Source organism: Oncorhynchus masou, chromosome 16 (assembly GCF_036934945.1).
Source record: "Oncorhynchus masou masou isolate Uvic2021 chromosome 16, UVic_Omas_1.1, whole genome shotgun sequence".
Classification (NCBI taxonomy): Eukaryota; Metazoa; Chordata; class Actinopteri; order Salmoniformes; family Salmonidae; genus Oncorhynchus; species Oncorhynchus masou.
Window position 1 is genome coordinate 9,988,243 of NC_088227.1, and position 16,214 is coordinate 10,004,456.

At 43.6% G+C, this 16,214-nt stretch overlaps 1 protein-coding gene across 2 annotated transcripts in view; it reads right to left on the bottom strand.

The window, feature by feature from the left end:
• The window catches only part of asap2b (ArfGAP with SH3 domain, ankyrin repeat and PH domain 2b), a 47,751-nt gene that overhangs the window by 25,122 nt on the left and 6,415 nt on the right, over positions 1-16,214 (bottom strand). For both annotated transcript variants that reach the window (XM_064990709.1, XM_064990711.1), the window contains exon 2: positions 386-458. In XM_064990709.1, the coding sequence (XP_064846781.1) occupies positions 386-458 (73 nt within the window). The remainder of the gene's footprint in view (positions 1-385; positions 459-16,214) is intronic.

Genomic DNA, 16,214 nt, shown 5'->3' on the forward strand with positions numbered 1-16,214 from the left:
GGTAGGTGAAACACTGCAATCGCTCCAATCTGTGTCAGTGTCAATACAGTAAAGCCTATTGTAGTTTGAGAAGCATTGAGAGGTCAATGAAAACAAGAGGGTGCTGCACCAAACACTGAATGGTACAAGAGATTACTGTGCAATCTCTTGATATATACCAACATGCTGCACAACTAAAACGTTCTGAGGTTAGCACGTAAACAAAAAAGTGTGAAACTTGAGTGGGTGTAGTGATATAGATGCTATAACAGTATACAGTATATGGAAAATGTATACCAGGACTGACTCACTGTACTGTAATGTTTAATACTACAGGCCTGGCCTACTATACTGTAAAGCACAGTGCTGTACTGTACTATGCTGTGTTGCGTTGTGCTGTACTCACCCAGGCCAGAGTTGTTTATGGCCTTGACAGACTTCTTGATCTTGGAAAGTACTCCCCGGTCTACGTCTAGAGCCTAGGGGAGAGAGCACAAAGCACAATCAGTAAAGCAGGTATAGAGAAAGAGATACTGTCACTACTCTATTCCCCTCTATACAGTATCCCTCTCTTCTCTATCCCAGCCCAAACACAAACACACACACACACAATTCATAGCCCAGCCCTTCGTCACTATATGGTTCAATTTCCTTGAGATTACAGAAGTATGGTCATGCTGCCCTGAGCCCAGCCCTACTGTTTAGACAGTAACAACAGACATGGCAACGTGCCAGCCCAGCCCACGCCTGCCTGCTCAACCATAGTACTAATGCTATAGCGACAGGCAGCCACTCTGTGTGTGTCCAAATAGCACCACATTCCCCATGTAGTGCACTACTTTTGATCAGGGCCCATAGGGCTCTGGTGAAACGTAGTGCACTATATAGGGAATGCAGGGTGCCATTTGGGACGCATGCTCTGATATGAAGCTCAGAAACCTTAGAGAGGCTGTAGAACCAAAGGAAATGCTTTGTGGGAAAACCGCACTTAGGAACTGTGGAGAACAGGTGGTACAGTACTATAATGGCCTATTGAACTATAATATAGAAACACATTAATTAGGTAGATGAGCTCATTCAACTGCGAGGGCTGTCCCCGACTAGAAAAAATCTTGACCTACCAGGAGTCGTTCTGTACTTTCGACCAATTAATTGGTCAAAATGTTGAAACGTATTTTCCATATATAGACAGACACAACTTAGTGTGTTTGAATAAAACTAACTCCATACAGTGGCTTGCGAAAGTATTCACCCCCCTTGGCATTTTTCCTATTTTGTTGCTTTACAACCTGGAATTGAAATAGATTTTTGGGGGGTTTGTATCATTTAATTTGTACAACATGCCTATCACTTTGAAGATGCAAAATTTAAAAAATAGTGAAACAAACAAGAAATAAGACAAAAAAAACTGAAAACATGAGCTTGCATAACTATTCACCCCCCCAAAGTCAATACTTTGTAGAGCCACCTTTTGCAGCAATTACTTCTGCAAGTCTCTTGGGGTATGTCTCTATAAGCTTGCACATCTAGCCACTGGGATGTTTGCCATTATTCAAGGAAAAACTGCTCCAGCTCCTTAAAGTTGGATGGGTTCTGCTGGTCTACAGCAATCTTTAAGTTATACCACAGATTCTCAATTGGATTGATGTCTGGGCCTTGACTAGGCCATTCCAAGACATTTAAATGTTTCCCCTTAAACCACTTGAGTGTTGCTTTAGCAGTATGCTTATGGTCATTGTCCTGCTGTAAGGTGAACCTCTGTCCCAGTCTCAAATCTCTGGAAGACTGAAACAGGTTTCCCTCAAGAATTTCCCTGCATTTAGCGCCATCCATCATTCCTTCAATTCTGACCAGTGTCCCAGTCCCTCCAGATGAAGAACATCCCCACAGCATGATGCTGCCACCACCATGCTTCACTATGGCGATGGTATTATCGGGGTGATGAGAGGTGTTGGTTTTGTGCCAGCCATAGCATTTCCTTGATGGCCAAAATGCTACATTTTTGCCTCATCTGACCAGAGTAACTTCCTCCATATGTTTGGGGAGTCTCCCACATGCTTTTTGGTGAACACCAAATGTTTTTACTTATTTTTTTCTTTAATCAATGGCTTTTTTCTGACTACTATTCCGTAAAGCCCAGCTCTGTGGAGTGTGCAGCTTAAAGTGGTCCTATGGACAGATACTCCAATCTCTGCCGTGGAGCTTTGCAGCTCCTTCAGGGTTATCTTTGGTCTCTTTGTTGCTTCTCTGATTAATGTCCTCCATGTCTGGTCTGTGAGTTTTGGTGGGCAGAAGTTTACATGCACTCAATTAGTATTTGGTAGCATTGCCTTTAAATTGTTTAACTTGGGTCAAACGTTTCAGGTAGCCTTCCACAAGCTTCCCACAATGAGTTGGATGAACTTTGGCCCATTCCTCGTGACAGAGCTGGTGTAATTGAGTCAGGTTTGTAGGCCTTCTTGCTCGCGCACACTTTCTCAGTTCTGCCCACAAATTTTCTATAGGATTGAGGTCAGTGCTTTGTGATGCCACTCCAATACCTTGACTTGGTTGTCCTTAATCCATTTTGCCACAGCATTGGAAGTATGCTTGTGGTCATTGTCCATTTGGAAGACCCATTTGCGACTAAGCTTTAACTTCCTGACTGATGTCTTGAGATGTTGCTTCAATATATCCACATAATTTTCTCATGATGCCATCTATTTTGTGAAGTGCACCAGTCCCTCCTGCAGCAAAGCACCCCCACAACATGATGCTGCCACCGCCATGCTTCACGGTTGGGATGGTGTTCTTGCAAGCCTTCCCCTTTTCCCTCCAAACATAATGATGGTCATCATGGCCAAACGGTTCTATTTTTGTTTCATCAGACCAGAGGACACAAATTTGTGGAGTGGTTGAAAAACGAGTTTTAATGACTCCAACCTAAGTGTATGTAAACTTCTGACTTTAACTGTATAAAGCCTTTAGTACAGCAAACTAAAAACAGTCGCATGCTTTCGTGAATAGTAGCTTATTTATTGTTTAGGCTAATTATTCAAAGCTCCCTTTGTTAATTCATTTCAAAACAAAAATGCTTGATTATATTTCAAAGCATGAATGTATCGTCTGCTGTGTGACGGCATGAACGAATGAATGATTGATTGATACAGTAGCATATATATTGAACTATAGGCCTAAGTAAGTTACAGTACTAAGACTTAATAACAGCAGGCGCTCTTAGGCCTACAGCTTGATGGTGGTTAAGCAAGGCTACTATACAAAGCCTACTAATGTCAGGACCCGGTTACGAACCCGGGTCTCCGGAGTGAGAAACAGTCACTTAACCAACTGAGCCACGAATAGTCGGCAGAACCCAGAAGATGAGGCAGACACAGCAGTACTTGAGACGGTGTATTTAATAAGGTAAAAAGTGAAGTCCTTCAGGAAAACATGTAACTCCACAACCTCAAAAGGAATTCCACAAGAACAAGGTAATCCACAAGGTAATCCTCCAAGACAAAAAGGTAAATCCACAAGGTGGTAGGTATAGCATAAAAAGCCTCAAAAGATACTCAAAAATAAATAAACAAGAACAAAAAACAGAATTCCACAAGAGCGTCCACCGGGATCAACAAGAGTTCACAGAATACTAGGGCTGGGTGCTAACATACAAACACAGAGCAAAGAACTGAGGGAAACTAAGGGTTTAAATACAATCAGGGGAAACGAGGCACAGGTGCAAATAATAATGGGGATCAAGGGAAAGCAAAAGGTCAAAAAGCACAATGGGGGCATCTAGTGACCAAAAACCGGAACAACCCTGGCCAAATCCTGACAACTAATGATAAAGATATGACATATTATTATAATGATGATCGTAATAATCGTAATAATAGCAATAAGAAGGAGATCAAGAAAAAGGAGGGTATAGGAGCGAAGGCTGTGTGCATATTATGTGTGACAAACAGGTGCTGTTAGATTACAATATCATTTTTCTGCTTGTTTGGAACAGTGTAAACAACACTAAATCAGTTATAAGTAATACCAGTCTGTTCTAAAGATTTTTAAAAAAGCCTTTATTACAGCATAGCAGAGATTAAAAACAGAAAAATCTGTGAAATCGCTTTATCCGACACATAGCCATTGCATGAGGCTTGGTGCTCACGGAATCAGTAGGCTATTACGAACAAACAGGCAACAGAAGCAAGATTTGTCTTATTTCTGTAGATATATATGGATGATTTTTAAAGCCAGGCACATTTAACAGTTAGGCTATTGATTATAGACCTAAAAATTAAGTTTGGGTTTGCTCTCTTCTCAATTTTCTTAGACAATTATGCTAAGCACTATTCACACGGGACTAGTATAACTAGAGAACGTTGGTGATGTAAATATTACCCCAGAATGTCTGTTATTCCAGAGGACGATTCGGACAAGATTGTTTTTTTCCAAACTACCTGTAATTGTTCCTTTTTCCCAATAAATGTGCAGTTATGACGGAAGCCTGGAGTTTTTTTTTCCTAGGTGTGAAGATATTCCAGGAGATAACAGGGCTAATAACTGATAACTCGAGCTTGGTTTACCAAGTTTGTAAACCATACCAAACCATCTTTGGTATAGTGTCGTCATAATATTAGATCATAATCATTCGAATATTTTAGCGATCCGCAGTAGGCGTCCTAAATGTCCCCCAGCCTTCAGGTGTGAGCTAAACAGTGCACTTGTACCTGAGATGCGTTTTAAGGCTATGGATGCGAAAGTGAACAAATCATTTCGATCTATTAACCGCAAGGGTTACATTTAAATAGGCACAATATTTTTTAATGATACATTTGGCAATATTTAATTCATATGCACAAAGCATATGAACAAAAGCATTCACTTACAGCATATGACACCATAGTACCCTCCAAACTCGTCGTTAAGCTTGAGATCCTGGGTCTCGACCCCGCCCTGTGCAACTGGGTCCTGGACTTTCTGACGGGCCGCCCCCAGGTGGTGAGGGTAGGAAACAACATCTCCACCCCACTGATCCTCAACACTAGGGCCCCACAGGGGTGCGTTCTCAGCCCTCTCCTGCACTCCTTGTTCACCCATGACTTCATGGCCATGCACGCCTCCAACTCAATCATCAAGTTTGCAGACAACACCACGGTGGTAGGCTTGATTACCAACAACGACGAGACGGTGAGGGCCCTAAGAGTGTGGTGTCAGAAAAATAACCTCACACTCAACGTCAACAAAACAAAGGAGATGATTGTGGACTTCAGGAAACAGCAGAGGGAGCATCCCCCTATTCACATCGACGGAACAGTAGTGAAGAAGGTGGAAAGTTTTAAGTTCCTGGGCGTACACATCACGGACAAACTGAAATGGTCCACCCACACAGACAGCGTGGGGAAGAAGGCGCAACAGCGCCTCTTCAACCTCAGGAGGCTGAAGAAATTTGGAATGCAGCCTAAAAACACTCACAAACATTTACAGATGCACAATCGAGAGCATCCTGTTGGGCTGTATCACCGCCTGGTACAGCAACTGCTCCGCCCACAACCGTAAGGCTCTCCAGAGGGTAGTGAGGTCTGCACAACGTATCACCGGGGGTAAGCTACCTGCCCTCCAGGACACCTACACCATCCGATGTCACAGGAAGGCCAAAAAGATCATCAAGGACAACAACCACCCGAGACACTGCCTATTCACTCCACTATCATCCAGAAGGCGAGGTCAGTACAGGTGCATCAAAGCTGGGACAGAGAGACTGAAAAACAGCTTCTATCTCAAGGCCATCACTAACATTGAGTGGCTGCTGCCAACATACTGACATACTAGTCACTTTAATAATTAAAAATAGGATGTATTAAATGTATCACTAGTCACTTTAAACAATGCCACTTTACATAATGTTTACATGCCCTACATTACTCATCTCATATGTATGTACTGTACTCTATTCCATCTACTGCATCTTGCCTATGCCGTTTTGGCCATCGCTCATCCATATATTTATATGTACATATTCTTATTCATTCCCTTACACTTGTGTGTATAAGGTAGTTGTTGTGAAATTGTTAGATTACTTGTTAGATATTACTGCACGTCGGAGCTAGAAGCACAAGCACTTCGCTACACTCGCATTAACATCTGCTAACCATGTGTATTTGACCAATAACATTTGATTTGAAAGTTGATAAATGTTGGCCCTTCATATATAGGCTATGCACAGTACTTTGTTCAATGTATCTAATCAGTTATTGTTTCCTTGCTCAAATTGTGAGCCACACCACATTTCTCTCAAAACACAGGGATTACGATTCGCAAGGGACTAGTACTTTCAGAGGACCTTGGAGTTCGCCAAACAGTAGGTTATTCTGGCTGGAATTTTTAAACTCCTGCCATGTACAAATTACTGCCATGGCAAATTCGGATGGGACTAAAATTAACGTTGTAGTGTTTTGTGTTTGTGCACATAATTACATTACCCGACCTCCCCCAGCGAAACTAATCCGAAACTAATCCTGTGCGAATAAGGCTGGTCCAAGCAAGTGTCTTCTTATTATTAGTGTCCTTTAGTAGTGGTTTCTTTGCAGCAATTCGACCATGAAGGTCTGATTTACACAGTCTCCTCTGAACAGTTGATGTTGAGATGTGTCTGTTACTTTAACTCTGTGAAGCATTTATATGGGCTGCATTCTCTGAGGCTGGTAACTCTAATAAACGTATCCTCTGCAGCAAAGGTAACTCTGAGGCTTTCTTTCCTGTGGTGGTCCTCATGAGAGCCAGTTTCATCATAGAGCCTGATGGTCTTTGCGATGGCACTTGAAAAATCTTTCCAAGTTCTTGACACTTTCCGGATTGCCTGACCTTCATGTCTTAAAGTAATGATAGACTGTCGTTTTTCTTTGCTTATTTGAGCTGTTATTGCCATAATATGTACTTGGTCTACTACCAAATAGGGCTATCTTCTGTATACCAACCCTACCTTGTCACAACACAACTGATTGGCTCAAACACATTAAGAAGGAAAGATATTCCACAAATTATCAAGGCACACCTGTTAATTGAAATGGATTCCAGGTGACTATCTCATGAAGCTGGTTGAGAGAATGCCAAGAGTGTGCAAAGCTGTCATCAAGACAAAGGTTGGCTACTTTGAAGAATCTAAAATCTCAAATATATTTGGATTTGTTTAACATTTTTTGGTTACTACATGATTCCATATGTTTTATTTAATAGTTTTGATGTATTCACTATTATTGTACAATGTAGAAAATAGTACAAATAAAGAAAAACTCTGGAATGAGTAGGTGTGTCCAAACTTTTGACTGGTACTGTACATGCAGAATGCACACTTGAAAACAAATAGCCTTCTGGTTTTCTCACAGCCCCAGCAGCCCAATGGACTGGCTGGCAGACACTCACCCAGCCCAGGAAGTCATGGGAGCGAGCAAGCTGGGACAGGCTGGGCAGTCAGAGAGAGGGAGGATAAAAAGAAAGAGAAAGAAAGATAACATTCTAGGACAGTTGCAGCAGCCCAACACCAGTCCAGGCCCCAGGGACTCTCCCAGGATGCAGCAGTGATGTACAGTACAGGTAGCCACACAGCCAGGTCTGAGCTAGACTAGATAGATTAAATAGTGATCCACCACACACCATAGCTCTGGTCCAGGGTGTTACGTGCAGCTTGCTGATACTGACACAGCCTGTCTGATTGGCAAACATACTGCAAATGAATAAATCATGTGACTAAACTAAATAAAAATATACTACACTATGAAACAAAGATGATTTATATAAAGAATATAATAAAAAGCTTTGGGGCACCTTAAATTAAATTTTTGGGGAAAAAGCCAACTCGGCTCCTTCGTTTATTGAATCAGATGGCTCATTCATCACAAAGCCCAATGATATTCCAAACTACTTTAATTACTTTTTCATTGGCAAGATTAGCAAATTTAGGGATGACATGCCAGGAACAAACCCTGACACTACACATCCAAGTATATCGAACCAAATTACGAAAGACAAGAATTGTGCTTTTGAATTCCGTAAAGTACGTGTGGAAGAGGTGAAAAATTATTGTTGTCTATCAACAATGACAAGCCACCAGGGTCTGACAATCTAGATGGAAAATTACTGAGGATTATAACAGATGATATTGCCGCTCCTATTTGCCACATCTTCAATTTAAGCCTACTAGAGAGCGTTTGCCCTCAGGCCTGGAGGGAAGTTAATGTCATTCCGCTACCCAAGATAGTAATGCCCCCTTTACTGGCTCAAATAGCCAAACAATCAGCCTGTTACCAACCCTTAGTAAACTTCTGGTACAAATGGTGTTTGACCAGATACAATGCTATTTCACAGTAAACAAATTGAAAACAGAATTTCAGCATGCTTATAGGGAAGGACACTCAACAAGCACAGCACTTACACAAATGACTGATGATTGGTTGAGATAAATTGATGATAAAATTATTGTGGGGGCTGTCTTGTTAGACTTCAGTGGAGCTTTTGACATTATTGATCATAGTATAGTGCTGGAAAATGTATGTGTTATGGCTTTACACCCCCTGCAATAATATGGATAAAGAGTTACTTTGTCACGATCGTTTAGAGATGGATTGGACCAAGGTGCAGCGTGGTAGGCGTACATTTACTTTTATTTAAATGACACCAAAAATAAATAAATAATACAAAAATGAACGTAAAGCTACATGCAGTGCAGAAAGCAACTACACACAAACAAGATCCCACAAACTAAAGGTGGAAAAAAGGCTCCCTAAGTATGATCCCCAATCAGAGACAACGATAGACAGCTGCCTCTGATTGAGAACCATACCCGACCAGCAAAGAAATTGAAAAACTAGAATGCCCACCCAAATCACACCCCGACCTTACCAAATAGTGAAATAAAAAAGCTCTCTAAGGTCAGGGCTTGACAGTACCCCCCCCCCCTCCAAAGGTGCGGACTCCGGCCGCAAAACCTGACTCTATGGGGGAGGGTCCGGGTGGGCATCTAGCCTCGGTGGCGGCTCCGGTTCGGGACGTAGACCCCGCTCCGCTCGCTTATCCCTCCGCTTCCGTGTAACCAGACCGTGGATCGTTGCCATAGGAACCGGACCGTAGATCGTTGCCGGGAACTCCGGACCGTAGATCGTCGCCGGAGGAACCAGACCGTGGAACGTCGCCAGAGGAACCGGACCGTGGATCGTCGCCGGATGCTCCGGACAGTGGATCATCGCCAGAGGCTCCAGACCGTGGATCGTCGATGGAAGCTCCGGACCGTAGATCGTTGTCGGGGACTCCGGACAGTAGATCGTCGCTGGAGGCTCCGGACTGGGAACCCTCGCAGGAGGCTCTGGACTGGGAAACCCCGCTGGAGGCTCTAGGCTGCGGACCGTCGCTGGAGGCTCTGGACTGCCGACCGTCGCTGGTGACTCTGGACTGCAGACCGTCACTGGAGTCTCTGACTGCAGACCGTCACTGGAGACTCCGGACCTTGGATCATCGCTGGAGGCTTCATGCCATGGATCATCACCCGAGGCTTCGGGGCATGGCTCATCACTGGATGCTTTGTGCCATGGATTATCACTGCAGGCTCCGGGCCATGGATCATCACTGCAGGCTTTGTGCGATGGATCATAACTGGAGGCTTCGGGCCATGGATCATCATTGGAGGCTTCGTGCCATGGATCACTACTGGAGGCTTTGTGCCATGGATCATCACTGGAGGTTCCGGACTGTGGACCGTCTCAGGAGGTTCCGGACTGTGAAACGTTGTTGGAGGTTCCGGACTGTGAAACTTCGCCGGGAAGCTCTGGACTGGGAACTGTCGCCGGAAGCTCTGGACTGGGAACTGTCGCCGGAAGCTCTGGACTGGGAAATGTCGCCGGAAGCTTGGTGTGTGGGGCCGGCACTGGTGGTACCGGTCTGGTGACACGCACCTCAGGACGAGCGCGAGGAGCAGGCACAGGACGAACTGGACTGGGGAGGCGCACTGGATGCCTGATGCGTGGGGCCGGTACAGGTGGCCCCGGGCTGGTGACACGCACCTCAGGGCGAATGTGGGGAGGGGGCACAGGACGTACTGGACTGAGGAGGCACACTGGAGGCCTGATGCGTGGGACCAGTACAGGTGGCACCAGGCTGGTGACACGCACCTAAGGGCAAGTGCGGGGAGGTAGCACAGGACGTAATGGGCTGTGGTGACGTACATCAGGGCGAGTGTAGGGAGCAGGCACAGGGCGTAATGGGCTGTGGTGACGTACATCAGGGCAAGTGCGGGGAGGTAGCACAGGACGTAATGGGCTGTGGTGACGTACATCAGGGCGAGTGCGGGGAGCAGGCACAGGGCGTACCGGGAAACGCACTGGAAGCCTGATGTTTGGGACCGGCACAGATTGCACCGGACTGGTGACATGCTCCTCCAAACGCCTACGTTGCCGCATACTCCTCACCAACTCCATTCTCCGGTAGCCCTCCTCGCACTGTTCTATTGAATCCCAGGCGGGCTCTGGCACTCTCCCTGGGTCAACCGACCACCTCTCTACCTCCTCCCAGGTTGTCTCTGGTTCAAACCTCGGCACCGCCGACCACCCCGTGTGTCTCCCCCCATTTTTTTTCGGGCTGTCCTTTGGGCTGTTCTTGTGGCCGCGAACCCCGGCATCATCGCTGTTCCTCCTTCGCTGCCTCCGCCTGCTTCCATGGCAGGCTTCTGTCTCCTGCCATGATTTCATCCCACATCCAGGATGTCCTCCACTCCTCCTGGGCATGCTGCTTGGTCCGTGGGTGGATCTTCTGTCACGATCGTTTAGAGCTGGATTGGACCAAGGTGCAGCGTTGTAGGCGTACATTTTACTTTTATTTAAATGACACAAAAAAATAAAAAATACAAAAACGAACGTAAAGCTACATGCAGAGCAGTTAGCAACTACACAAACAAGATCCCACAAACTAAAGGTGGAAAAAAGGCTGCCTAAGTATGATCCCCAAACAGAGACAACGATAGACAGCTGCCTCTGATTGGGAACCATACCTGGCCAACAAAGAAATAGAAAAACTAGAATGCCCGCCCAAATCACACCCCGACCTAACCAAATAGAGAAATAAAAAGGCTCTCTAAGGTCAGGGCGTGACATACTTGTCTAACAGAACACAGATGTTGTTCTTTAATGGAAGCCTATCAAATATAATCCAGTTAGATTCAGGAATTCCCCAGGGTAGCTGTTTTTACTAATTTTTACTAACAACATGCCATTGACTGAGTAAAGCCAGAGTTTCTATGCATGCGGATGACTCAACACTATACACAACTAGAGGTCGACCGATTAATCGGAATGGCCGATTAATTAGGGCCGATTTCAAGTTTTCATAACAATCGGAAATCGGTAATTTTGGACACGGATTTTTTTTTACACCTTTATTTAATCTTTATTTAACTAGGCAAGTCAGTTAAGAACACATTTTTATTTTCAATGACGGCCCAGGAACAGTGGGTTAACTGCCTTGTTCAAGGGCAAAAGGACAGATTTTTACCTTGTCAGCTCAGGGATTCAATCTTGCAACCTTACGGTTAACTAGTCCAACGGTCTAACCACCTGCCTCACGAGGAGCCCGTCTGTTACGCGAATGCAGTAAGAAGGCAAGGTAAGTTGCTAGCTAGCATTAAACTTAATCAATCATAATCACTAGTTATAACTACACATGGTTGATGATATTACTAGTTTATCTAGCGTGTCCTGCATTGCATATAATCGATGCATTGCGCATTCGCGAAAAAGGACTGTCGTTGCTCTAACGTGTACCTAACCATAAACACCAATGCCTTTCTTAAAATCAATACACAGAAGTATATATTTTTAAACCTGCATATTTAGCTAAAAGAAATCCAGGTCAACAGGCAATATTAACCAGGTGAAATTGTGCCACTTCTCTTGCGTTCATTGCACACAGAGTCAGGGTATATGCAACAGTTTGGGCCGCCTGGCTCATTGCGAACTAATTTACCAGAATTTTACGTAATTATGACATAACATTGAAGGTTGTGCAATGTAACAGGAATATTTAGACTGATGGATGCCACCCATTAGATAAAATACAGAACGGTTCCGTATTTCACTGAAAGAATAAACGTCTTGTTTTCGAGATGATAGTTTCCGGATTCGACCATATTAATGACCTAAGGCTCGCATTTCTGTGTGTTATTATGTTATAATTAAGTCTATGATTTGATAGAGCAGTCTGACTGAGTGATGGTAGGCACCAGCAGGCTCATAAGCGTTCATTCAATCAGCACTTTTGTGCGTTTTGCCAGCAGCTCTGCTGTTAATGACTTCAAGCCTATCAACTCCCGAGATTAGGCTGGTGTAACGATGTGATGTGAAATGGCTAGCTAGTTAGCGGGGTGCGCGCTAATGGCATTTCAAACGTCACTCGCTCTGAGACTTGGAGTAGTTTTCCCCTTGCTCTGCATGGGTAACGCTGCTTCGAGGGTGGTTGTTGTCGTTGTGTTCCTGGTTCGAGCCCAGGTAGGAGCGAGGAGAGGTACGGAAGCTATACTGTTACACTGGCAATACTAAAGTGCCTATAAGAACATCCAATAGTCAAAGGTATATGAAATACAAATGGTATAAAGAGAAATAGTCCTATAATTCCTATAATAACTACAACGTAAAACTTCTTTACTGGGAATATTGAAGACTCATGTTAAAAGGAACCACCAGCATTCATATGTTCTCATGTTCTGAGCAAGGAACTTAAACGTTAGCTTTCTTACATGGCACATATTGCACTTTTACTTTCTTCTCCAACACTTTATTTTTGCATTATTTAAACCAAATTGAAAATGTTTCATTATTTATTTTAGGCTAAATTGATTTTATAGATGTATTATATTAAGATAAAATAAATGTTCATTCAGTATTGTTGTAATTGTCATTATTACAAATACATTTTAAAAATCGTCCGATTAATCGGTATCGGCTTTTTTTTGTCCTCCAATAATCGGTATCGGTATTGAAAAATCAGAATCGATCGACCTCTATACACAACAGCTACTACAGCGACACAAATGACTGCAACACTCAACAAAGAGCTGCAGTTCGTTTCAGAGTGGGTAGAAAGTAATAAGTTAGTCCTAAATATTTCCAAAACTAAAAGCATTGTATTTGGAACAAAACACTCACTAAACCCTAAACCTCAACTAAATCTTGTAATAAATAATGTAGAAATTGAGCAAGTTGAGATGACTAAACTGCTTGGAGTAACCCTAGATTGTAAACTGTCATGGATAAAACATAATGATGCAGTAGTAGCTAAGATGAGGAGAAGTCTGTCTATAATAAAGCGATGCTCTACCTTCTTAACAACACTATCAACCAGGCAGGTCCTACAGGCCCTAGTTTTGTCACACCTTGACTACTGTTCAGTTGTGTGGTCAGGTGCCACAAAAAAGGACTTAGAAAAATTTCAATTGGCCCAGAACAGGACAGCACGGCTGACCCTTGGATGTGCACAGAGAGCTAATATGAATAATATGCATGTCAATCTCTCCTGGCTGAAAGTGGAGGAGAGCTTGACTTAATCACTACTTTTATTTATGAGAGGTAATTGACATGTTGAATGCACCAAGCTGCCTGTCATTCTAAACTACTGGCACACAGCTCGGACACCCATGCATACCCCACAAGATATGCCACAAGAGGTCTCTTCACGGTCCCCAAGTCCAGAACAGACTATGGGAGGTACACAGTACTACATAGAGCCATGACTTACATGGAACGCTATTCCACATCAAGTAACTGACACAAGCAGCAAAATTAGATTTAAAAAACAGATACAAAAACACCTTACAAGAACAGCAGGGACTGTGAAGTAACACAAACATTGGCACAGACACGCACGCACGCAAACACGCACGCACGCAAACACACACACACACACACACACACACACACACACACACACACACACACACTAGACTACTGCAACACCGTACACACACACACACACACACAGACTACTACACACACACACACACACACACACACACACACACACACACACTAGACTACTGCAACACCGTACACACACACACACACACACACACACACACACACACACACACACACACACACACACACACACACTAGACTACTGCAACACCATTTCAGCAGGTACATGTGCAGGATGCTACCCTCCACAGCATGGCCTTCGCTCCAGATCAAAACTTCAAACCTACAACATCATTTTGACCAAAATTAACTGAAGAGATAACTGTTTCCAAGGTTTTTCTTTTTCCAAGCTATACGGAGGGTGTTCTAGCAAACAAACAACAGAGCCCTGAGGACACCATCCAACCTGGATCTGAGTGAGTAGTGTTCGGTCTGATACTATTTTGAAAGCCAAGAAGAAAAAGAAAAAGGAAAAGAAAGTACATTACAATGATATATTTTATTTTATGGGGACTGAATGCTGAGTTAAGGCTCCCAGGCTTGCAAGGACAGACCAGATACAAATTCAATTAGCACTAAGGTGTGAAGTAAAGGGTGTTGAGGCATTTGGGCCAAACAAGTGGGAGGAGTCTTTGAAGCATCCTCTGAAGCCCCCTACAGCTGTCCTCCATCAGCACCGGACTGTACCCTAAGCTCTCTCCTGGTCCCCTACACCAAGTCTGAATTTGTCCTGCTTGGTGACCTAAACTGGGACATGCTTAAACCACCTGACCAAGTCCTAAAGCAATGGGACTCCCTAAATCTTTCTTAGATTATTACCAATCCCACAAAGTATGACTCCAAACACCCAGAAAATGCTTCTCTCCTCGATGTTAACCTCACAAATAATCCTGATAGGTATCAGTCTGGTGTTTTCTGTAGTGACCTTAGTGATCACTGTTTTACAGTCTGTGTTCGTAATGGCTGCTCAGTGAAATTACCTGTCCTGATTTGTCATAGACTCTTGCTAAAAAACTTTAATGAGCAAGCTATCCTTCATGAACTGGCCTCTGAAAAATGGTATAGAATCAGCTTGATCCCTCTCTGTCGAAGACGCTTGGACCTTCTTTTTTGATATTTCAGTGGTATTGTTAACAAACACTCCCCATAAAGAAAATGAGAATTAAAAACAGGTTCAGCCCCTAGACCGTGTTCTTGCAGAGTTACTCCACCTCAAGAATTGCATTTGGCGAAAGGCTCAGCAAACGCATACTCAGGCTGACTGGCAATCGTTCAGGCAAATGAAACATAGTGGGGCAAAAAAGTATTTAGTCAGCCACCAATTGTGCAAGTTCTCCCATTTAAAAAGATGAGAGAGCCCTGTAATTTTCATCATAGGTACACTTCAACTATGACAGACAAAATGAGAAAAAAAATCCAGAAAATCACATTGTAGGATTTTTAATGAATTTATTTGTTGTTGTTATGTTGTGTTGCTACCATGCTGTGTTGTCATGTGTTGCTGCCTTGCTATGTTGTTGTGTTTAGGTCTGTCTCTATGTAGTGTTGCATTGTCTCACTTGTTGTGATGTGTGTTTCGTCCTATATTTATACTGTATTTATTACTTTATTACTACAGGCTTGTTAAGGTAGAACTAGTGTCTTTTCCTATTTTGCTATGACAAGACAGGTAAGACTAAATGCATGACAGTATATGCACTAGAACTGGTCTGGAGAAATGATTGATATAAGTAATTGGATTAGGTCCCTTCCTCTCTGCTACCAAGGTTATGTAACTGGTGGGCTCCCGAGTGGCGCAGCGATCTAAGGCACTGCATCTCAGTGCTAGAGGCATCACTACAGACCCTGGTTCAATTCCAGGCTGTATCACAACCGGAAGTGATTGGGAGTCCCATAGGGCGGCGGACAATTGGCCCAGTGTTGCCCAGTTTAAGGTTAGGCCGGTGTAGGCCGTCATTGTAAATAAGAATTTGTTCTTAACTGACTTGCCTAGTTAAAAAAGGTTAAACAAAAAAATCTATATAAAAAAAGTACATGCAGTTATTATTCTGTTACCAATAATATTTACATAGTATCCTCTGATTGCAATTATTATGTCAAATTTTTGTATTTTATTTTACACTCCTTTTTCTCCCCAATTAAGATCTTGTCTCATCGCTGCAACTCCCCAACAGGCTCGAGAGAGAGAGAGAGAGAGAGAGAGAGAGAGAGAGAGAGAGAGAGAGCAAAGGTGGAGTCATGCGTCCTCTGAAACATGACCAGCCTAATCCAGCTCCCTATACCACCCGCCAGCTTAACCCGGAAGCC